The sequence below is a fragment of the Cenococcum geophilum genome, assembly GCF_001692895.1.
Source record: "Cenococcum geophilum 1.58 unplaced genomic scaffold K441scaffold_62, whole genome shotgun sequence".
NCBI classification, from domain to species: domain Eukaryota; kingdom Fungi; phylum Ascomycota; class Dothideomycetes; order Gloniales; family Gloniaceae; genus Cenococcum; species Cenococcum geophilum.
This window is the reverse complement of record NW_027137620.1, coordinates 962,900-986,160: the sequence shown is the minus strand read 5'-3', so window position 1 is coordinate 986,160 and position 23,261 is coordinate 962,900. Positions and strand designations below refer to the sequence as shown.

Here is a 23,261-nt window from a genome sequence, read left to right as displayed (position 1 = left end):
CACAGGAATTGTTTTAGGATTGGCGAATGGTTACTGGTTTGGCTTAGGTTGAGGACATTTATGGAACGCTACGGCCTGGAGAAGGAGTTTTGTGGGTGTACATTGAGATATCCCAATCTGATCGGAGGGCATCTAATTTATCTGCCAGCTGTGTTCACCGCGTTTCTAGAGTCCAAAAATGGGTACTTTACGCACAAGTGTCCTACTTGACATGATATTGAGATTTTTGAATATCAAGGATATCATGAAAAACCGTCCGACAAGTGGAGGCCATCCGAGCCTACCACCTCACCCAGGATCGCCTATATTCCTTTTTTATCCATATGCACATCGTTCCCATCTCAGCTCGCCTGCTAACCCGAAGCCCTTTTCCCACCAGAACCTCACTCAAACCTAAAACGCCAAGCCATGCACTACGCCTCACACACTCTCCAACAACCCCGCCGCCACCGTCGCGCCATCCGCCCTTAGCACGATCCTCGTGCCGAAATCCAGCGGCATCTCGCGCTCCATCTCAACCACGACTCTCGCCACCGAGCCCGGCTGCACAATCCGCGGCCTCTTCTTCTCCACCTCCCCACTCTGCTTATTCAGCACAGCCACTAGCCTCGCAACCTTCGCTGGCGCATTCATGCGGCCCCTAAAAACATCGACCGACATCGGAACAACGTGCTCGAAGGCCAGGATCTTAGCCTGGAAGGCCTTGACGTTCTTGATCGGGGCCGCAGGGGAGCAGATTATGTCGCCGAGGCGCAGGTGGACGGCGTCGATGTCGGCGAGGTGCAGCGTGGCGATGTGGCCCGCGACGGCCCAGTCGACGGGCTCGCCCTCGACCTCGATGCCCTTGACGGTGGCGGTTTCGCCGGCGGGCATCGCGAGGACCGCGTCGCCGACCTGGAGAGAGCCGGCGTCCAGGCGCCCGGAGATGGAGAGCGGGTTCATGATGCCGCCTCTAAAGACGTCGGAAACGGTGAGGCGGAGGGGGAGGGAGAGGGCGCGTTTGGCGGGCTCCGAGGCGTCGAGCGCTTCGACGAGGGTGGGGCCTGTGTACCAGTTTCCGGGTATGGTGCCTTCAGGGGGCGGCCGGATGATGTTGTCTCCAATAAGGCCAGCACAGGGGATGAAAGCCAGATTCTTGGGAGAAAATGAGGCGGCGGTTAGGAAAGCGGTCATTTGCTGGGATATCTCGTCGAATCGCGCTTGGCTCCAGGAGATAGTATCCATCTTATTAACAGCGATGACGAGCCTCTGAACTCCCATACTTCGTACCAGTAATGCATGTTCTTTCGTTTGACCCTTTAGTCCAGATTCAAAACTATTCGTCCCTGCATCTATGACAAGAACCGCAAAATCAGCCTGGCTGGCGCCGGCAATCATGTTAGGAATGAAATCCTGATGGCCTGGTGCATCCAGAATCGTAAAACGCGTTTTTTCGGTCTCAAAATAGTTTGTTGCGATATCAACAGTCACGCCACGGCTTCGCTCTTCAGATGTCTGGTCCATCACCCAGGCAAGAGCGAAGGATGACTTGCCAATGGTTTCAGCTTCTTTTCGAAGTTTGTCCACAGAACGTTGATCAATGACTTTGAGATCGTAAAGAAGACGGCCCATGAGAGTGCTTTTACCATGATCAACGTGGCCTACGTGGAATTAGTCTACTGGACTAATTTTCCAAGGATTTGAAGCCTTACCGATAACCACAAAGCTTGCCGCTTTCTTCATGTTGGAGTTCTCGAACTCTTGCAATACGTTGAGATTTTTGCTTTTCACCTTTGGAGTCTCTTCAACTGTCAAGGAGGAGACAGACTCAGCAAGTTTGTTGATTAATTTGTCTCCATTGGCCTGTTTTGAGTGACCTTTCTTGGGTTTGTGGCCTGTTATACATTAGATTAGGAACCATTGTCGAAATCAAGCGCGGCGCGCACCTTTCGCCTGCGCATTCGTCACAATGTCGTCCGGGCTAGGACCTGCAAATGGATTCGCATTAGTAAACACTTTTTCATGTGCATATGGTAATGAAAACATGCTGCCCTCCGGGGATCGTGGTTGGAACTCTATATGACTAGTACCGATCATTGTAGCAGCGAATGTTGATGGAGGGGCCCGGAGATCTGGGATTTCCACAATGGTGCTAGGTTCTGATACTGGACTGGAAGGTTCTTCTTGCCTTTGGACAGGCGGTGGGCTTGGAGATTTCTTCCTGCGAACTGGATACCTAGTTCGAGCCGATTTTGATTTCAGCAGTTCGCCTGGCCGTTCAGACAATCCAAGGATCGGCGAAGCGTTCTCCTTTGCTTTGCCTTTAATATTTAGCCGATCAAGAAGAGCGACAGCTCTATCAGGCTCCTTGTCAGGGTGTCCATCAGCGCTTGCAGGGCCCGAGGCAGCCTTTCCCTCTTCTTGTTTCTTCTTACGAGCAGCTGCGAGGGCGGCTAATTTGGAAGGTTTGGAAGAACCTCCAAGAAGTCCACCACGAGGATACAGGGATTCCACCATAATCTCTCCGCGGCGATGGATTGGCACATTCAACCAGGGTGTTTCATGGAAGAACTTAGCCGCAGAGACCGCCACATGCTCATATGATAATTGGCGTGGAATTGGATATGGAAACACTGCGCCTGGACAGTGTTAAGACCAATCTGAGCTTAGTAGGATTCTTGAAATGCGATGTTGGCTGGCTACAAGACAAGGATACATTCCAGATCCAACTAGCACCGGAGGGCAGCATGTACATTTCTTCGAGTCTGAAATGAGAATATTTGACTTACCCGAGGCCTTCTTTCCCTCTATTTTCGCAGCCGAGTTTGCTGCCTGATCAAATCGAGACACTTGTTTGGGTTTATTTGCTTGCGTGGCAGCTTTAGGGGCAGGAGCATGCTTGTCTAAGCCCAATTAGCTCAATGCGCTAATTGAAGTGATCGCTATCTTACTCTTTAGGTATGTAACGGATTTGCCAACGTCGTAGTAATAATGCCATAAAGCTTCCTGTATCTCTACATCCGATACCGATATGCTAGGGTCGAGAGCTGCCTTAACTTGCACTGTGCCTTGCCGCATCTGCTCTGAGGTCCCGAGGGAAATAAGTATAAATTGTTTCAGAAGTGGTGGAGTAAACTGTGAGCTGTGGTACCTCTATCTTCGGGACCCAACCCTGAACGCGGCGCTAATTAGCAGATGTCCTTATTTGTACTATAGTCCATGGTTAGGTACTCACCATCTCCTCCCCCTTCGTCGGAATAATCATCATCGTACAGGCCGTCCTCATCATAGTCGAGTTGTTTTACCCTCTGATGGCCGGTCTTCGGGGGCATCGTTAGCTGAGTACTGTTTTCTGCTCCGGAAAATTAGAGAATTTGTGTAGATGAGAGGAGGAGTGGCCGAGGAAAGGTTGTCGTATATGTTTGAGGGAGGTCAAAACAATAAAGGGTATATGTCCAGGGTTTAGTTGGCGTGATGTTGTCAAATCCAACAGCCACTCGAAATCAACGTCCCGAGGGCACGATTCCCCGCGCTAGTTCGTTCGTGGTCTAGTAGCCAAATCTACGTCACAACCTTGGAGAAACAACCATCCATCCTTCACATATTCATGCTCTCCTTTGAAGACTTCATTATTGTACTCGAAACTAGTTACGCTATGCAGAACGCTGGATTCATATTCCATAGGCAGCCTATAAAGAACGCTTAGAATCTCATTCTGGTTAACTACTCTTAAACTGCTGCCTTATAGGCTCATGTAAGCTGTGGCTCAGCAACTACGCCACATCAGGCATCCCCAATTCCAGCCTCCACCAAGTCTTTGCCACAGTAAATAATTGAGCAATGACAGTTGATCAGGCATTCAGAAGTTTATTTGATCACGGCAGTGTTGTACTGCGCCGCAACGCCGGTCAATATATTCAGGCGCTGTCGCGTTAACACCCTGCGTAGCCGTCGACATATTCGAACCTATACATTACATCTGCACTTCCACTCGAAGTACACGAGTTATCATTTTCCATTATATTTTCCTTCCTACATATAATTCTTCCTTTCGCCCAAGAATAGAATTTTACTCTGCCGTCATCGTCATGAGCTCAAGAAATCCAGCCATGCTTTCCGCTGAACTTAACAAGGCTCTCCTCCAGACTAAATCCAACGTCTCATATCCGCCAATCCAAATCTCAAGTCTTATATCCCTTCTCCGCTCCGAGATATACAGCTACCCCGTCTCGGAACTCAAACCAAGCGCTCGCGCTAACCACCTTCAATCCCTTATCCCAATCATACAGCATTTCTCCACCCTCCCAGACAGCATCCGTCCCATTTTCCGACTCCTAGCCGATCTAGGATACGCAATCCTCGCCGTTCGACCCTCGCTCCCGTTCCTACCATCCCTATACTGCGCCACCTCTGTCTCCGCCACCCACCGCGCCCAAGGCGTAGATAGCGAGGAGGACATCATCCAAGCACTCATATCCACAGACGAAGCACTGCTCGCGCTATCCATGCGATGGTGGGCATCTCGGACCCCAACCTCAACCTCCATCGAGGCCAGCGACGTCTCCGCTGCCATTAGCTCGATCGAAGCTGAGCGTCAGAAACACGGGCTGTGGCTCAACAGAGACTACTTCGCGCGCTCCTACACCTTCCTCCGCGCCGTGCAGCGGATCCAAGCAATCGAAATGATGGTGTGGAAGGTGGCCGGGGAGAAGCTGCCGCCAGAGCTGACGGACCAGATACAAAGCTACCTGAGCCCTCCTGCACTGGCGACGCTAGCTGCCGCCAGCCAGCCCGTGCCCAGCATCCCGGACTGCGAGGACCCCGCCTGCGTCGACCAGAACTGCCCGAACAAGATGCGGCTGCAGTGGGACGCGAAACTGCTCCGGTTCAAGCGCGTTCACGACGTCGTTCAATCGCAGGGCGGCTGGGAGTGTCATCACCAGTCCGTCACGAAAGGAGGGGAGGGCTGTAAGGGCCATTGCGGCACACTGCCTCCGTATTTCGGACCCCGTCCGATGGGGCCGTATGTAGAAGAGGCGTTTCAGGAGACCATACATACTGCGACAAGGAGACGGTATATCCCGCCGCCCCAGCGGTGCTCTATGGGCACGTATCAAAAATCAGCATGGGATGTTGCTCTGAAGGAGTATGAGCAGAACTAAGGAGACGAAGCGAGGGGTGGGGACTTAACGCAGTGGTGTAGCATTGTGACATCGGGCACTACTATGCCGGGTTGTCGGCCCGGTGTCGATCACTACACCATATCAAGCTTAGATCGGGGGTGTCTTGATCTACTCATTTTCGTGTATTTAATGAGGCTACAGCCTCTTGCAATAGACCAGAGTTCTTATCCTTGATCGTCCTGTTCGACACGGGTGGACGAGGTGGCTGAGAACCGTCGATACAGCCATAATGAGCAAAATGCGGACCGTCAGCCGGCAGGATGTCAGGGTGTCCATTTTAGCCTCTTGTCTTTATTCCAAGTCCTCTTTGGACCCTTTGATCATTAGGAAATTAACTACAACAGTATTCTCGTGCTCTATGGTATTCCTATCTAGACATAGCCACGTAGTTAAGTGCAAAAGCGTCAATAGCATGGTGAAACAAGGTAATTAAAAAGACAAAACCATGGCTCCCGTTAATGAATGAATTTATATTCATACCACTTATCGTATTCATATCATTAAGGCCTCCAGATATTCATTATCGCGATAATATCGCGATATTGACTTAATAAGCAATATCACCAGGCTTGGCAAGGCGTTTGAGGGAGGCGATCGTCTTTGGAGTCCTCCCAAATCGTCACCCCCCTTCTGCCCCTCCAACCAATAAGCTCATCAATAGCTCCGGCATCCACCTTAATATAAATTAATAAATTTTTGCTCGTGCGTATATTTTAGAACGATAGCCGTATTTACAATCCTTTGCGAACACTACACTACCCCTTTACAACACTACCGACTACCACCAACGCTCTAAATCATATATATATATATATATTCATAAGCTTATGGATATACATTCATTCATAAGATTCAATATCGTATCGATGTCACTTCATAACGATAAGCATATCGCGATAAATGAATGAATAAGGTTATCGTTGGGAGCCCTGACTAAGTCGTGCTATAGGATAGAGGAGTAATGAGCCATCGCGAGTGACCCGTAACACTTTGTATTTCAGACCCTCGTAGAAATTACACTTTAGATTATTTTGGTGAACAATGTTGTACCGTAGAGAAAACTCAGCTCTCTCAGTGAGAGCTGGGGCTGGCATGTTGTAAATTATTTGCGGAAGATTGAATGGCTCAGTATTCGGGTGTTGCGTCCAAGGTTGAAAATACCCTCGAATTTGACACTCCAACAGTGGAGTTGTCTTGGCAGACAAATAAGAATTCTTCTGCAGCACCCGCTCTCTTAGAAAAAGCCTGAAATAGAAAGACTGGGGCCACCTCGAAGAGCTCATGATATGCACAGCTTGGCCCACCTTGATTCACTTTCCAACTAAATTAGAAAGCATATTGCCTTGATATGTGCTCGCAAACGTATCTAGGAACTGTTTGCTTCTGTTATAGTACTGAGCCAGAGTGAAAGGGGAAACAAGTGTGCTCGTTCGCGAATTGCCCGCAATTGTAAAATGCCACTGTAAACTGAAAGCGGTGGTAGGATAAGAGACAGGATAATGGCAATCATCCATGTGTAACGCTCAGCCAACGTAGGGAAAGGGAGCATTCGGTCAGCTCGCTCCTCACAGCGAGATGAAATTCACCCACATTGGCGTAGTATGCGTGGGTGTGATTCCGCATGACAGGAACCTGACATTCAGAAGAAGGTGGTGGCATGAGAGAGTTAGCGACTGGATCCGGTGGCGAGCGTGAGTGTAAACGTTTACACAATTTTCGGACTTTTTCTTTGAGCGCATTCCACCGCGATCGGTCACTAACTAAGGCGCTATTAAAGCCTTTCAGATGTTGCAGAGACTCGAAAGCCATTTTGCGTTCCATGACGGCATGGACGAGCAAGAATTCCGGAACCAAATATTCCGGAAGAGCCTCCTCCGTTTGCTATCACTTGGGCGGGAATATCGAGGTGCCGCACAGTCCAGGTACAGATGAGGATTGTGAAAAGAGAGCTTTGGAGAATGTCCACAGTTCCTCTGCGTGAAGAGTTTTCTTGCTAGCCGATACTAGCATTTATTGTCAGCGGTTTCACTAGTGGTATCGATTGTGGCATTCTCAGGGGCATGCTGCATGGTTGGTTGGGCGTAGCAGGAGAGACAGAGAGTTATAAGAAGTAGAATAAGCCGCACAAAGCTGCTTTAAGGTTTTTAAGCCCATTTGAAATATTGGAGGTTTTTCTCACTATCTGTAAAGAGTGATTATTTTCGAAGTTAAGCTTGCAAGACCGAGATGTTGTTTGATATTATTTTCCAACTTGACGGCACACGTTGGTCAGTGTTAAAAGATGTCTACATGGAGCCTCCTCCGCTCAAGCGCTGCCATAGAGCCTCATTATACTAGGTGAAAGCCATCCGCTTTACCTTGCAAGTTGAGACATCTGGTAAAACATCTTAGCACCTGAAATAAAGACTTTGCCCGCAAAATCGAGACACCAAATAGCCCAATAACCCACCTTTTTCTCAGCTACGGGGTGGAATGGGCAGAACGTATCTTGAGAGTCTTATTTGAGGAGGGCGACGGTTTCAAACCGGGATCTATTTAAGTGCTTTAACTTAAGTATCCAGTAAGGCTGGTGCGTTGGGCGAGGAGATTATATGAAAAGGCTGAAGCTAAAGTTGAAGTTGAATGACGCGGAGGCATGCAGTTGTGAAACGAGCCAACCACCAAACTTCTCCCTCGTTGACCTCTGGCGCTCTTTAATCCTGAAACGATGTAGGCAGCTGGTGTGATGTTAGGATTTTGCCTTCTCTCTCCCGTCTGGATTTTGTACAATGATGAGTGTTGAAACCATTGCGGCGCGGTGAGCCCATCTTTCAGTTATCCCACATCCCAATGAGCAGACTCTTGAGGACCTCGAGAACGAATTAAAAACTAACGAGTAGAATTTGATTCACCAAGGGAATGGCTTTCTTGACTGAAGGGTCCGATGCTTTGCGTGAGGGGCTTAATTGTTACCAATTACTCCAACTCACCCCTCCAACCCGGCCTGAGAGGACGCCTTGGGGCGATTTATTGTCAGCCTCATAAAAGTTACATTAAATCTCGAAAAGCGCTCTACTTAACAAACCTGTACAAATCAATCCGGAGGCATTCAAAGCTTGTCCAAAATGATTGTGGCTTACTAAACAATTAAACGGACTGCGCCTGGTTCTTCTTAGGGACCGTTCGGTTGCAAATCGCCTCCATATTCATAATCTGTCAATCCGTGCGCCTTTTAGTGTCACCCGTTTTGTAATTAGTGGCGGCTACTACCGTGGCTCATTTGAATATGTAATTGAGTCGATTGTTCGGTGAGGCTCCATATGAGGCTCCATATTTGACTTCGCATAATGCGTGATTGCCGTCAGTGAGCGATTTGAATGACCCCCATTCTGCCACCAGGCCTCTATCGCGACTCCCTACTCTGGTGTAGTAATGGAGCCTCCTCCTCGGCCAACGCCCTCTCTGCGATCGACGTTTCCTACATCTTTGCCTACCTCCCGTACGAGCCGTAGTAGAGTTACTGCGACGCCTGCGACGCCCCGAAAACAAGCTTATTACGATCACAAGGATTAAGATAATAACGTTATATAAGGCTTGCAAATGCGACTGCAGTATTACAATCGGGGCGTGTGGAGCTGCCATATTACAAGAAGTCATTACTTTAGCGCGTATGTGGGAGCTCCATATTAATATGGAATATGGAACTGGAGCTCGAAGCTCCATATTGAAATGGTGCCAAGAACCTCATTTCAACTACTGCATATAGTATAGCTTGCAAATTTGACGCGCTTACCGATATGGAGGAGCTCCATATTCAAAAGTCGTCAGATTTACCGAACGACAACCTCATATTCAGATTTGAGCTCCATTTCGGTTAAATATGGAGCCTCCATATTGAATATGGAGTTGCAACCGAACGGCCCCTTAATGTTCTGCGCGAATTCCAGATTTCTTCTTCCATTCTTCCTTTTTCTGTAAGGCTTCGTCAGCTCCCTTGGCAGAGGCGAATGCCAATCCACAGAAAGTATACCGCCGCTTCGAAAGCCATTTTGCGCGTGAATACCTGTATATATTTGACGCGTAGTGGTGAGGCGGTCGTCGGTCAGCAGTGTCGGGACAATGAAATCGTGGCTGTGGCCGAACAGGGCATCCTGGATACATTTCGTACAACAGTTGCGGTATCGTCTTAAACCAGCGGTGACTTCGAGGAACTGTACTCCTGTGTCGCCAAGTGTAGTAGTAAAGCATTAATTTGTAGAAGGAAAACTGAATTGTTGGAGAATGTGTTGCAGGTCTAATCAATCAAAAAATTGGTAGGGATTTGACAATGATGTCGGTGGTCGCACGACAGCCCAGCCTACCAGCCCAAACGTCACCCTTGTCGCACAGCCACCCCGCCCTCCGCCCAAGCCGAAAAAGCTCGAGACGACGTCTCAAGAGCCGTCCTTGCCTCTATAAAATTCTCTACAAGCAATCATTAGCAGAGCTCTATACCTCCTTCAAGATGCCTCTAGGAATCAACAACCCGCTCCCCTCTTCTATGAGAAGTGCGTATTACCCCACTGGGCGGTTTTGGCTATGACGTTGCTGATGGGTGCTCAGGCGAATGCAGAAAGACTGGGAAGATTCTGGCGTCTTTCGTTGACCCACGACAATCATTCGGACCAGACAAGATCATTCCGCCTCAGATACTTGCAAATGCGAAGGTGTGTGACCCTCATCCTGGAGGAGAGATCGACCTTTCAATTCCACTGTATCCCCCCCAAAAACAATCCAGTCTTAGGCAGCTAGACCTCGCTTCTAACGATTCAAATCTGTATAGGGCCTCGCAATCCTTACTGTCTTCAAAGCCGGATTCCTAGGTACTGCGCGCTTCGGCTCCGGTGTTGTTGTTGCGCGTCTTACGGACGGAACCTGGTCCGCACCGACGGCCATCGGCACGTTGGGCGGCGGATTTGGCGGACAGATTGGCTTCGAGCTTACCGATTTCGTGTTCATCCTTAACGACGCATCCGCGGTCAAAACATTCGCGCAGGCCGGATCAATTACACTGGGAGGCAATGTCTCGATAGCTGCAGGGCCGGTTGGGCGAAATGCAGAAGCGGCAGGCGCGGCTAGCTTGAAGAGCGTCGCAGGGATATTCTCATACTCGAAGACCAAGGGCTTGTTCGCCGGTGTGTCTTTGGAAGGTAGCGCGATCATTGAGCGAAGAGATGCGAACGAGAAACTCTACGGCAGACGGTGGACGGCGCAGGAGCTTCTCAACGGCCAAGTTCCCGTTCCACCTGCAGCAGAGCCGCTCATGCGGGTCTTGCACTCGCGGGTTTTCTCTGGTGTCGCAGGTGCTGCGAGTGCGGACGCCATGTACAACGACATCCCCGTATACGATGATGCACACGAAGACGTGGTCTGGCAAGGACGGAAAGGATCCGCGTACGGTGAGGGCGTCAGGACGAACCGAACAGGAGCAACCGCTGATGGTGATGACTACGTTTATCATGACAAGCCTCAACGCTCTAGCACATGGGCAGATGATGTCTATGACCGCACTCCTTCGCAAGGAGTCAACCGCTCGTTCACCACGCGGGCCAATCCAAACGAAACCTTCGATCGCCTCGAGAGCCGCAATCGTAGTGGTAGCGGTTTCAGCGATGACTTCAATTTCAATGGCAAACCAAGGCCGACCCGACCTACAGCGCCGAAGCCGGTGTTTAAGAAAGCCATGATGGGACCGGGCCAGGCGATCGCGAAGTTTACTTTTGAACCGGATCAACCGGGTGATTTGGGTTTCAAGAAGGGCGAGGTTATTACTATTTTGAAGAAGACAGAAAATGAGACGGATTGGTGGACCGGGAGGATTGGAAATCGAGAAGGAATATTCCCAAGGTAACCAGATGCAGGATGCTTGAAATTTAGCCATTTGCTAACGGAGTCTTCCAGCAACTACGTCGAAACAATCTGATCTAACCAACAACACTATACTACGACGCCCAACGAACACCCACGAATTCTTTACCACCAGAGCTCCTGTCACTACCCTCCATATATCCCTAGTCTCCTTCAATATATCTAGACCGATCACTGTAAGCTTTGTTTCCGTACGGCGTTGGATATACATCCTCTAGGTCGTTGTCAGAGAGCGAGTCTATTTTTTTTTGGAGGGGCATAGCAAGGCGTCTGGAGGACTTTCATTTCGAACCTATCCATTTTTATATCCTCGAACCTCTCCCACTTCGCCCTTTGCATCCGTGAACAAATCCAAATAGCTATCCCGCGGACCGCACCGGTCCCGCGCTATATTTAGGAGGTCTCGGCTGCCGTCTGTCGCTTACTGAGATAGAGTAACCTTTAAGCGCCGACGCCTTAATATTAAAGACCTCCTTACCTTATAAAGTAAAATCCATATCAGCTGCGATACCCAGACGTCGACAAATAGAATGTCACTACTTAAGTGTAGTAGCCTACTTAGTTAATAAAGGTAGCAAGTGTAAGGGATATTATTGCGGACACCTCGGGTTGCCCTCAGGACAACCCCCGGACGCCCCTCGGATGGTCGCCGGTCACGTGCCGGAGGCACGTGCCCGTAGTATATAGTCTCCACGATCCCAGAGGCCTTACCTCCTCAAGGATTCGTCTCTCTCACCAATCTATCCTGTTCCAATCGTGTCCTTATAGCCCCCTGTCTACAAGATCCCCTCACAGCAAGTTATAATTAATCCTTATAGGACTTTTACGATACGAGGATCGTATATAGCTAAGAACGTAGCAATAGCTTTAGCAACGGTTATTTAGAAGTATTAATTTAAATATAAGTTTAACTGCTTAATAGCTAATAACGCCACTAATAATAACAAGCTCTACGAATACCTCTTATAAAGTCTTATAGTGGCAAAAAGGGAACGACTTTAATATAGGGCACTTCTAGTTGCACACCCCCCCTGGACAGGCTTTTTTGCAATCTCATTCTTCCCCCATATCTTGGATGATTTAGGTTCGCTGCGACAGGCCGTGCGTACAATAACCAGGACGGCCACTATTTAACCTCACGGGTAGAGAGAATAGCAGACAAAAGGAGGGATATTTTGCAGACGGTGTTCTTTGGAGCGGCAATCATATCAATGCTTCGTCTGACACGAAAAACGTTTTCGAAAGAATTACCTCTGGATCCGAACCAGACCCCGCACAAGCCCGCGGCCCAATTTCAATCGAATGCGGGGAACGTTTTCGACAACGATTACGACGCATAATCCATCGCCTAAGCGATCTTGTCAAGGCGAATCCATTTTCAAAGGAAGCCGAGTCGTCCACGAATGCACCGCTTTTAACGAATTTTTGGATTGTACTCAGCAAGCTTAAAGTTAATAAAGTTTTTAACATTCTTTTATCTCACTTCCCTAAGCAAGCCCAGGTAGCTTTAGGAAAGCCAGAGGTTGTAATTAATAGCCTACTAGCACCTTCCCGCTAATTAGATAATAATTTAGGCGGCTAGATTATATACATTAACATTATTATAGAGAGTATTATACTTAATAATGGTAAAGAGACAAGAGTGGGCTCTTAAACTCATGGACTAGGTCTATACGTTAGTTCTGCTATAGGCCAGGGAAGTAAAATTTAAAGGTGGTTAGAATATAATTAATATATCCTTAATAACTTTTTTAAAGACGATTATTTAAGAAAGGGCTATTAGTACTGGTTTTATATAAGGCCTGCTCGCATAATAAACCTTTAGGCTGTTGCTATTAGATTCTACCCTCTTAACTCTACGTTCTGGCTAATCCTTACTAAAGATATTATTATAGTCCTACTTAGTACTCTTAGTAATAAGGGTTAAAGAAAGCAGTTTACCCTAAAGGCGATATTTAATTAGTATAAAGAGTGTTGCAAAGCTATACCCGATATAGGAAGATTCCCGGATATTAAACCTCTAAATTACTTATAGCTATTATAATAAGGGTTCTACAGATGCATTCTAAGGCCAATAAGCTGTCCTTGTTATGGCTTAACCCCGTTAAGAAAGGTAATCTAGCTAAGAATAGAGGCAAAATATATCTACCTAAGTTATTAATAATAATAATAATAATTCATTGCTTAACGTCCGATTTGGATCCCTACTGGGCCCACGTAGACTACTCCTTATTTATATGTGGGGAGAAAACTCTATTTAAGAAAAATGAGAAAACCCTGTGATCTATCTCCCTGCCTTTTAGGACTCGCCTACTTAGCGCCTGCGAGTCGCCTATAGTGCTCTACTACCTTACTATTTAACCTCCTTAGGAACTACTGCTGCCGTAATAAGCCTACGGACGCGCTAGTATTATAAACTTTTACTCTACTACTATAGAGTTACTAGGGGGCACCTGCTACTCGCCTCCTTACCTTCTATTACTATTTCCCTTGCAACCCAGAACTAATTTAGCATATTTTAACTAATAAGCTACTAGGTAACCGCCTTAAGGCCTTTTTATATTAAGAGTAGTGTATTATAGTTCTCTGTGCCAGCTGCTAAGAGTATTATTTCTTAATTAGTGCGTAGGGGGCATAGCAGTATTATGTGTTTTGGTGTCTGTCTTAGCTAGCTATATTCGCATCTCGGGCTACCTACTAGGACACCTACCTAGTAAAGCCAATCTTTTAGTCCTATTATTCCTGTTCTTAAAAGTGTTGCTATTATATTTTCTGCCTTTGTTAGGCCTTCTCGGAGCCCTTAGGTATTTACCCCCTATAGCGTTAACTATACTATAGCTTAGGTTCGTCTTGCCTAAGTCAGCCTCTATACCTTTAACTCCCATTTACCTCTTTAGCGTTAGTCTAACCAGTATTATATTACGGTAGATGGTTTTCCGGCGTTCTTGCGTATTCTACTTTAGCTCCTTTCTCTATCTTACTATTATCTTTACTAACCTCTTACGCGTCTCCCTTCCTCCTCTATATAGGCCTAGGCCCTAAAGCGGCACTATTCTTCTTCTGCTTTCTTTACCTGTTTCTCTAATATCTCTTCCCTACTTTAGGGTTATTGGTTTATTCTCCTACGGGGCACCCTAGGGTCCCTCTATAGTTTACTTAAGCGTGTCTTAATATACTTTATAACATTAGAGTTACATTTATTTTACGTTCTTTATATTATAGCGGCTTTAATATATAACTATAGGGGGGGAATATTGGATTCCTTCTTAAGCAGTACTATGGCCGTTTACTTATACCCGCCTATAATACTCTAAAGGCAGGCTGTTTAGACCTTTTAAAGTAGTTTAAGGAGTAATTTTAGGGGGCCCTTCTTAGTTTCTCTAATGGCCCAGATACTGGATCTATATATTATAGTTGGCCGGACGACTGCTATATATAGTAGGCGTGACCTTTGGAAGTATGGACCCTATATAGAATTAACAATCCTAGATAAAGCGATAAACTATACTTAGCCTTTATAGGCCGCTTACGCCGTATATACGCTCTACCGGAGCTTGCTGTCTACCTATACTCCTAATACCCTTAGGCCCTAAACTGGTTAACCCCTAAAGCCTTAGATATAAATTATATGCTAGAGATCTGCAGATTAGTTGCGTTTTCTTATAAAATAGATTAGCTAGTATTTCTCTAGTAAAAATTGGACTTTATAACGTTTTGCCTACTCTATATAAGTATTATAGGCTTTCTTTAGTGTTCTACAGTTCTTTATAGCTGTTGGCCCGTATATAATTAGGTTTGTATTGTTAACAAAGCCTATCCCCTAGGTCGCCCCTTCCTTAAAAGAGTTAAGTAGGTTACTTATAAAGAAAAGGAAGAGTATAGGCGAGAGGGGTAATCCTTGTAGTATTCCTGTTATAACTGCAATAGGGGGGCTCTAGTATCCGCTGAAGACTAGTAATGTTTCTTTCTAGCCTATAAACCCTTAGACAAATTATATAATCCATTCTAGGAAGCCCTTTACCCTAAGGATATGCAGAAGACGCTTATAGGGTATATTATTATAGGCACCACTAATGTCTAGGCTAAGCATTAATACTATAAAGTCCTTTCGCATCGCCTATGCAGATTTAATAGTGGCAGCGAGTAGCGTAAGTACTAATAGTGTTAAGCGGTTCTTTCTTGCCCCTATTTAGCTTTATAGTAGTAGGGCGTNTTNNTNTNCCGTNTCTGCTATNNNTTCCGCTATTACCCTTTNTAAGATCTTNCTAAGGGTNTTTTCTAAGGCAATAGGGCGGTAGCTTCCTGGGATTAAGTAATCTGCTTTACCTTCTTTTTATAAGACAACCGTTATTATAGATCTTCTAAGTCGCGGGTAGTAGCCTATAGCAAAGCATGCTCTAGCTATATCTGTAAGCTAAGGTGCTATAAGTGGCCCATAGGTTTTTAGGGCCTTATTTAGAATCCTATCTAGTCCTAGTACTATATTATTTAAAAGGCGGCTAATAGTTCTAGCCATTTCCTCTGTTATTATATCGCTGTTAACCTATAGGCGAGTTACCGGTATTTCGCCTGTAATATTACTAAGGTCTACTAGAGCTAGTTAGGGGAAGAACCTTTCTATAAGGATCTTTGCCTTCTTATTATTGTCGTTTATAGCCTATAATTCTCCTGCTCTTTATAGGGGTAGTAGGTATAGGTCTTCTACTAGGCGCCCTGCCTTTTTCTTTACCCATTTTACTATATCCCAAAGGCCCTTATTATAGGGGAGGCTTAGGTTAGAAGTATACTCGTTTATAAACCGTCTCCAGTTATTCCTTACTTCTTTTTTTAGGGTATTCTTTAGCTGGTTTCTTATATCTTTATATTATCTCTTGTCTTTAGGGTTATAGCTGCTTATATATTTCCTTCTTACTTATTATTAGCTAGTAACTAGAACTGCGTATTATATAGACTATACGTATTGCGTATAGGGGCCCGGTTTTAAGATCGGGCAGTACTCTTTTAGCCTATTTTTAATTGCTGCCTAGATCCTTTCTAGTCTTCGGTTAATTTCCTTAGGGGTAGTTAATGGGCCTCGCTCGTTTGGTATTGGGTGGATTTCTTCTAGGTCTTAGAGTTGTTATTTAACTATATTAAGGAAACTATTTATCTTAAGCTTCCTTATTACATATCTTTTTCTATTTAGTTGCGCTTTAGTATCTAGGTCTAGCTATATCTAAATAGGGATATAGTCTAGGGTAAGTGCCTATTCTTCTTTGGGGTTGCACCTTTTAAGTCTCTGGTATAGGCCTTCGTCTATAAATATAAGGTCAATTATACTTCTAGCGGTGCCTCATTGCCATATAATTGCTCCTGGGGGGGTGGCTAGCTTAAGGCCCTAGATATCTATAGCTCTTAGTAGGCACTCTAACTGTTAGTCTGCAGTAATATAAATACCCCCCTACCGCGGGTGGTGGAGGTTTATATCTCCTAATAGGATAGACTCTATACCTTCGGTTTCCAGTAAGCTTATTACCGATATAATATTCTCTATTTATAGGACCCCTTCAACCCTAGGGTTATATACATTAATAATTTGTACCGGTCCCCTATATGTTTAGATTATTATAACTATAATATCTAGGTTAACTGCCTGCTATAACCATAAGGATAGGCTAATAGCCTTATTAATTATAAAGCATACATATATGGCTGCTTTTAGTTCGTATAGGAGCTAAAATCCTTAGGGGCAGTATATTAATTATATAAAGGTATTATAATACGGCTCTTATATAGTAAGGATATAGTGTTTCTCTAGGTCTAGACTGTCTAGTAGGGGCCTTATAAGGCGGTGGTTTGTGTTGCCGNAGTTATACTATATAATAGATAGGTGGCGGACCCCCAGTAAGGGTCCTTCGACTCTCCTTTGTTCCTCACTTTTTCTATTTCCACTTTCTCTAGGATATTTAGAGCTTCTGTCTCTTATATCTACACCTTAGTTACTACTTATTTTATATAGAGCTTTCCATTCCCATATCTTATGTTCCTGTTAACGCTTCTATATCTAAATCTATTATTATTACCGGTTCTTCCCCTGTTCTTACTAGTTGGCTATATACCCTTTATAGGTCGGCTGCAAATGTTATATTTACCGTATTAAGTCTAATTCTTAATTATCCTGGTCTTAAGCCTACTATTGCTATCTATAGGGGTCTTCCTACAGGGCGTCCTCTCCCTTATGTCCCCTGTAACCCTTATATTCCTAATTGGTCTGGTAATGTCGCGCAGCGTCGCTTCTGGCCCGTTAAGGCTTAGAATAGCTAGCCTAGCCCTCTAGTATTAAAGGTAGGAAACGCTAGGAAAGCACCTACGTCCCCTTAGCTTATCGCCTATTATTTCCATTTATATAACCTAGCGTGCAGTTATTCCCATAGCTGTTAAGCCCTTACCTTCCGTCTCCTGTATTTAATATAGTCTTCTCTCTCCTACGCCTTATATATACTTTGGTAGCAGTTCGCGTATTTTATTTAGTTTTAATTTAAGTAATATCTCGTATCATGGGGGCCTATATAGTGGCCGTAGCACACCTATACTGCGCATATAGATTAGGTATATCCCCATTATATATAGCGATAGCATCGTTCTAGGTATAGTCTATGGTTATAGAGCCTTGTGTTATATATAAGGCTATTTATAATTATTCCTTTTTAGATAAGGAGTTTTTGCATTCCTAGTATATATATACTAACAATAAGGGAGCCATGCGTTCGTCCAGCGTCTCCCTAGCGAGTCTCCGGTAACCCTTATATCCTCTTATTATTCTTATTATATACTTAGTTTACATTTTTCTATTAAAGCTATTAAATTCGGGTGATTTCGAGTCCTAGTATAAGGCGTTCCGTTTATTTTACTATCTCTTATATAATTGCTGTGTTATCCGCCTAGCGTCCCTTTTCTACCCTAAGGCTTATAGGAACCGCTGGGACTTTAACTAGGTAATCCTTACGGAGTACTTTTATACTAATACGTTCTCCTAGCCTATCCCTTACCCTTATAGCTCGTTCCTTTACCTATTAGTCCTTTAGGGTGACTCTAATATTTTTGCTCTTAAGGTGTCGGACTATAACAGCGTTATAAACCTCTTTATATATCTTTATAAGGACTTCTATTTCTAATTATCCCCTAAGCCCCTCTACTTATTCTATATTTGGTTATATTATAATTATATGCCCGGTTATTAACTTAAGGGGGGTAGGTTCCTTATGCTGTAAAAGCATAGCTACGGCGGCCTAGGTACGGTTCGCCGGTAAGGGGGGGTTATGCTTATTTTTAATTTTGCTTAGCCGTTAGAGGATTTAATTAAGGGTTTACTAAAGGGGCGCCTAAGGTTCACTAGACTAGCGGAGCTATTCTGCTAGCTATATTAGTTCGTTATAGCTAACGGTTACTCCCCTATAATTTTAGATACTAGACGTGTCTAATAGGCTTTATATTTTATCAGATGCCTTCTTAATAGAGGTATTTCCGCTTTGTGGTGTGGTATTCGCCTGTCTTTATTATAGAGGGCCATTGCTAGGCGTAGTTCTAGCGGTCGCGCGCGAGTGCGAGCTACCGTCGTTTGACGTGTGCCTCCCCTACGATGCATGCATCTCAGGGGGATTCTCTAGGTGTTTTTCAGGGTTCTTTTAGTTGGTTTTGGTCTTTTTGGGCCAGGTGTAGCAAGAGCTCTAGTTCCTACAAATAATAATAAGATATTCTTCTACCTAAGTTATTACGAGCGAAGTTCTAAAGGATAGAAAAAACCGTAAATAGCTAAAAATTCGGGATAAGTAAAATGTGGAAGGCCAGCTTGCAACTAAAAATTTAGGCCGTATATTAACCTAATTAAGAAGAAGCGTCCAGGAATGGCTCTAAAAAGCGGTATTAGTAATAGGTAGCTCTACTAGCCATGCTTTAAAATAGCGGTAAGGACTCTAGAAGCCTATAGAGTAGTACATATTTAAGAAATTAAGGGCCAACAGTAAAGGAGGCGGGTGTATTTTATTGTTAGAATCTAAGGTATAAAAGGCCGTTAGGGCAGTATAAAAAGAAGAATAAAAGACCGGCAGAACGGCCCCGGCCTGGAATTAGTAATTGCTGGCTCTGCATCAACTATTTTCGCAAGGGACGCTGTGGTACTCTTAGTGTGCCAGCTCTCTCTACATAGAGTTTCTATAGTTGGTTTTAACTATATTGTTTGCCCAGTCATTCTGTATGCCAGCCCGTCGGCAAGCGCTAGTGAATTGGTGGCTTCGTCGATAAAATAAGCATAGAGCTGCACTACGTTAGTAAGTATATAACTAACTAACACTGAGCTCAGCGACAAAGATGAATTATCTTCGTATCTAATTCATCTATCTTAGAGTATGTCCCGCAGAAAGTTAAGATTTTGGCATACCTACTTAGCAAGGGTTTAAAGGAACAACTTCACGGAACCGAGCTTTGGCTATAACGATTCGAGTCTAGCGATATCTTAACCGTACTCTAACGCTATCGACCTTAACTTCCTGCCTTTTTTTTTTTAAATATATCCGTTGTATTATGCTACGTAAATTATATAATACTCCAATATATTTAGTAATATTAATTAAGTTTTTTTTATTAGAAAGCTATATTAGGCTTATATTAATAGACTAATAGGTAGAAGAAAAGGCGTATAAAAGGTAGGACCGTAGATAAAGCAATAAAAATCGGTAAGGCAACCTAACGTTATAATAGCAAGAGTGTAACGGGACTAGCCCAGTTATAGCAGGATTGTCTCGGTAAAACACTCGACAGATGAAACCCGACGCTTTAACCAAATTCTGCCGAATTCTGCCAGCTTGATCGCCTGTCCGCGCCACAAACTCAACCTACACCACCTCGTCAATTCCGGTTGTTAGCGCCTTACTAGTGACGCCTCTCGGGCGGAAATCCTCATATAGATTAGTATGAGTTTCCCCGTCTTGGCAGCGAGCTTCAAAAGACCTTAATATTAAAAATTTATGAAGCTTTTTAAAACTAATGATTGTATGGTAGACTGCCTATATACGAATATTTCTAAAGTTATAGTAGCTAAATGAGTGTTAAAATTAACGCTTAGCAATTAAACGACTATTTAAATGTCTCCTCTAAGCTCCTGATCGTCCTCTAAGCTTCTAATTGTCCTCTAAGATCCTAATTATCCTCTAAGCTTTCTACTGTCCTCTACTACTTGGTAGGTCCCCCTTCTGCTTTAATTACTGCCTAAAGGCGTGTAGGCATAGAAGTAACTAGTTCCTTAAAGTAGCAGGCCTCCAGATTCTCCTATTTAGATTTAATGGCTGCTTGTATTGCTTTTTTTGTTAACGGGCGAGGCTTCCGCTTAGCTAATTGAGTCTTTATTAAATTCCAAACGGCCTTAATTAGGTTAAGATCTGGGCTGTTTGCTAGCTACTGAAGTAACTTAATATTGTCTTTCTGGAACTTAGCTATGGTAATACAAGCTTTATAATAGGGAGCTCTATCCATTTATATAATTATTAGGGTACTTCCAAATTCGTAATTAGGGAAATATATGCTATACTTAGCGTTATAGAAGTCGTAGAATTCTTTAAGCTTTGGATAGATGTAATTTAAGAAGCCCTGCGCCGTAATATTGCCCTATTCTTCCTTGTTCTAAAATAGTAGAGGCCCTTTTTTTATACCGTAGAATGCAGCCTATACTATTGTATAAGGTATATTAGTAAACTTAGGACGGAGGTAGTTAGGATGATATTGTTTATTAGGTCTTCTAATAACATAGAGCCGCTGGTGCCTACTATGATATATAGCTGCCTTATCTATCTATATAACTCTCCACTAATCCTCTTTTTAGAAGTGACGGTAAGCTAATACGAATGCTAACCGGGCGTGATAGTGAGCTGTAGTAAGCCAGGGCTTTGCATGAGTAATGTAGCGTTAAAAGCCCTCCTTTTTAAGATATTGGGCGACTGTAGAGTCGGAATAAGGGACTCCTGCGTAGAAGGAAAGCTCTGAGTAGGTAAGGCGACGCGCCTAAGTATTTGACTCTAGGAAATTAACTAGTTAACGCTGAATTGGCGAGCCGTATGTAAGAGCATTTTGATAGCCACCATATATTGGGGTCTGCGCTTTATTGATAATGTAGTAGACAGTAGAATATGGTTGCTTAACCAATGTAGTAATGCGAGAGATAGGTTCTTGAAGATAGTAATAGAGGCCTTTGATTGTGTATCTTAGGGAGTAAGGAATAAGCGCTCGAGCGTTGCTTTCCTAAAGCCGTTGGCGATGTTGAATACGTTCTGTAGCTTGCTCCTCCCGCTCCTATTCCTTGCGTCTCTCCCGTCTATTAAGACGGGCAATTGCTCGGTGAATGCGATGGTTGGGGGTGGTAGGTGTTGGAGTAGAAGAACTAGATGCAGTAGAGCGAACAGAGGGAGTATTTGGCATAGTTATATTACTAGGTAAGGAAGGAGCAAATAAGCTAAAGAAGCTTCTAAAGCTAGGAAGGCGCAGTGGAGCTTTAGGATTAGGTAAAGTAGGTTTTGGAGTTCCTTCCGTATGGGAAGGATTGTACCCAGAAGATAGCATGGTGGATACCTTTGAGGATAGAATCTAAAAGATTTTAGTTAGGACTTGTTATAGGAATATGCAAATTTAGTATAAAAAGTGGTAAGGATGGTATTACCTTATAATAGGCGTAGATAAATATCTTTATACTTAAATCTGCAGAGCCATCTAAAGTCCCTTACGATTGCGCTAAGACTTAGTATTTACCTAAACTTAGAAACCTTATCTGTGACTACCGCTATTAATATCCGTCTTAATAGCGTGATTAATACATCTAAGGGCCTATTTCTAACTTCTGTGAAGTTACCTAGGATAAAAGCAAGCCATTTTTGAACTGATTACCGCCGGAAAGGTTATTTGGACGTAAGAGCTGGCAATTGTCGTAACAGAGGCTTGAGGAAGGCCGTAATAGAGGAGGAAGGTTGTGATAGAGGCTTAAGGAAGGTCGTGATAGAGGCTTAAGGAAGTTGAGGATTGTTACAAATAACGCGTCGGTGGCTTAGAAGAGGGGTAGGAAACTAGAAGACGTGTTGTTAGTAGACTTCCTGAGTTAGGTTTCTTACCGCGTGGAGCTCACCAATATACCTGATCACAATGCGGCTGGCAGAGGCGTCGAAAAGCTTCAAATTTGACTGTCAGGTGAGGTTGTTCGGCAGTCTCTTTCTAATATTCAGCTGCCAAGCCGGATAGACTGAATTCGTGTTAGTTGGTGGCTTAATCAAAAGCGCTAACAACCGGAATTGACGAGGTGGTGTACAATATAGCCCAGCGCTAACCCCACAACCACGCGTCGCACGAAAAAAAGAACTAGTCACGAGACCAGCGCCTCGGCGGCCTCAGCGCCCACACACACCCTCCACCCGCGCACCCGCAGACCGAAAACAGCACTCGTGGAGCTCGAGCCCCCCATCCCCCCCGGTCTCCGCACCTTCAACCCCCTGTGCCGATCGCGGAGCCGCACGGTGTGCCAAGAATTATGCCAAGAGCAGGATTTCCTGATGCTACGATCGCGGCGTTCGCGTTGTGAGGCCAGGTGACCGGTTCACGGACTGTGAGCATGATTCGTGTGGGATTGCGCGATGGAGCTTGGGGGTTCTGCAAAAAAAAAAAAAGGGGACGGTGATGGCGGTTCTGTGTAGAGGCAGAGAGGGTGTATGAGGCAGGGTAGGGTAGATTGCTGGATCGGGGAGGGCTGGAGGAGGCGTTTGGTGTTGATGTTGTTGGTGTTGATGTGGATGCACGGCAGCTATCAAACAGCGCGTTTAGAGTTCGAAAGCGCAATTTGAGAAAATCCCATTCCCAAGCACCTGGGGCGCGCGACGCCTTCCCGAGCCACGCATGTCGCCACGGAGGGTCCAGCGGAGCTTTGACTGGGCGCGCGTGGAGGGAACTCCAATGCTGCCCTCACAGATCCCCTTGTGTGCCGAGCTGCAGCAGCGGTCTCGGCCTCTCGGAGCCCCGATAACTCTAATTCTGCTCGACAGACGTGTACTTTATTGCCTGTTACCGGCCTAACGCCCAATTGCCCCCAGCTGCCCAGAGCGTGGGGTGGCCGACCCCGAGTGGAGGGCGCACGATGGCCTCATTCCACGGGGCCCTCGACTCAGGCAGGTCGAGGCGGGGGGGAAGAGAGAGAGCGAGCGACGC

At 45.1% G+C, this 23,261-nt stretch overlaps 4 protein-coding genes across 4 annotated transcripts; 2 read left to right on the top strand and 2 right to left on the bottom strand.

Moving 5' to 3' along the window:
• Positions 1-89: 89 nt before the first annotated feature.
• Positions 90-3,444, bottom strand: K441DRAFT_668425 (putative translation elongation factor EF-1 subunit). Its single transcript, XM_067650005.1, has 7 exons — positions 3,215-3,444; positions 3,131-3,151; positions 2,931-3,062; positions 2,769-2,882; positions 1,926-1,967; positions 1,692-1,874; positions 90-1,640 (listed from the first exon to the last, which is right to left on the bottom strand). Exons 1-7 carry the CDS (start codon positions 3,309-3,311, stop codon positions 421-423), a joined length of 1,809 nt encoding a protein of 602 aa, XP_067498439.1. The 5' UTR covers positions 3,312-3,444; the 3' UTR covers positions 90-420.
• A 140-nt stretch (positions 3,445-3,584) lies between these two features.
• On the top strand, positions 3,585-5,406 carry K441DRAFT_668424 (uncharacterized protein). Its single transcript, XM_067650004.1, has one exon. It carries the CDS (start codon positions 4,068-4,070, stop codon positions 5,139-5,141), a length of 1,074 nt encoding a protein of 357 aa, XP_067498438.1. The 5' UTR covers positions 3,585-4,067; the 3' UTR covers positions 5,142-5,406.
• Positions 5,407-9,560: 4,154 nt separating this feature from the next.
• On the top strand, positions 9,561-11,551 carry K441DRAFT_668422 (DUF500-domain-containing protein). Its single transcript, XM_067650003.1, has 5 exons — positions 9,561-9,688; positions 9,744-9,847; positions 9,964-11,027; positions 11,082-11,472; positions 11,527-11,551. Exons 1-4 carry the CDS (start codon positions 9,646-9,648, stop codon positions 11,101-11,103), a joined length of 1,233 nt encoding a protein of 410 aa, XP_067498437.1. The 5' UTR covers positions 9,561-9,645; the 3' UTR covers positions 11,104-11,472; positions 11,527-11,551.
• An 8,652-nt stretch (positions 11,552-20,203) lies between these two features.
• On the bottom strand, positions 20,204-20,687 carry K441DRAFT_668421 (uncharacterized protein; the record flags this gene model as incomplete). The annotated part of the gene is made up of 3 exons (XM_067650002.1): positions 20,204-20,473; positions 20,528-20,545; positions 20,576-20,687. Coding segments are annotated over 3 exons (252 nt in total), but the record flags the coding sequence as incomplete, so codon positions are not given.
• Positions 20,688-23,261: the final 2,574 nt, after the last annotated feature.

Excerpts from the sequence above, each read along its gene's own strand:
- K441DRAFT_668424 (XM_067650004.1), top strand. The coding sequence starts at position 4,068 with ATGAGCTCAAGAAATCCAGCCATGCTTTCCGCTGAACTTAACAAGGCT.
- K441DRAFT_668422 (XM_067650003.1), top strand. The coding sequence starts at position 9,646 with ATGCCTCTAGGAATCAACAACCCGCTCCCCTCTTCTATGAGAA. Across the intron at positions 9,848-9,963 it reads AGATACTTGCAAATGCGAAG|GGCCTCGCAATCCTTACTGT; the intron begins GTGTGTGACCCT and ends AAATCTGTATAG. Across the intron at positions 11,028-11,081 it reads CGAGAAGGAATATTCCCAAG|CAACTACGTCGAAACAATCT; the intron begins GTAACCAGATGC and ends GGAGTCTTCCAG.
- K441DRAFT_668425 (XM_067650005.1), bottom strand. The coding sequence starts at position 3,311 with ATGCCCCCGAAGACCGGCCATCAGAGGGTAAAACAACTCGACTATGAT. Across the intron at positions 2,883-2,930 it reads ATCCGTTACATACCTAAAGA|ACAAGCATGCTCCTGCCCCT; the intron begins GTAAGATAGCGA and ends AATTGGGCTTAG. Across the intron at positions 1,968-2,768 it reads AGAGGGAAAGAAGGCCTCGG|GTCCTAGCCCGGACGACATT; the intron begins GTAAGTCAAATA and ends ATCCATTTGCAG.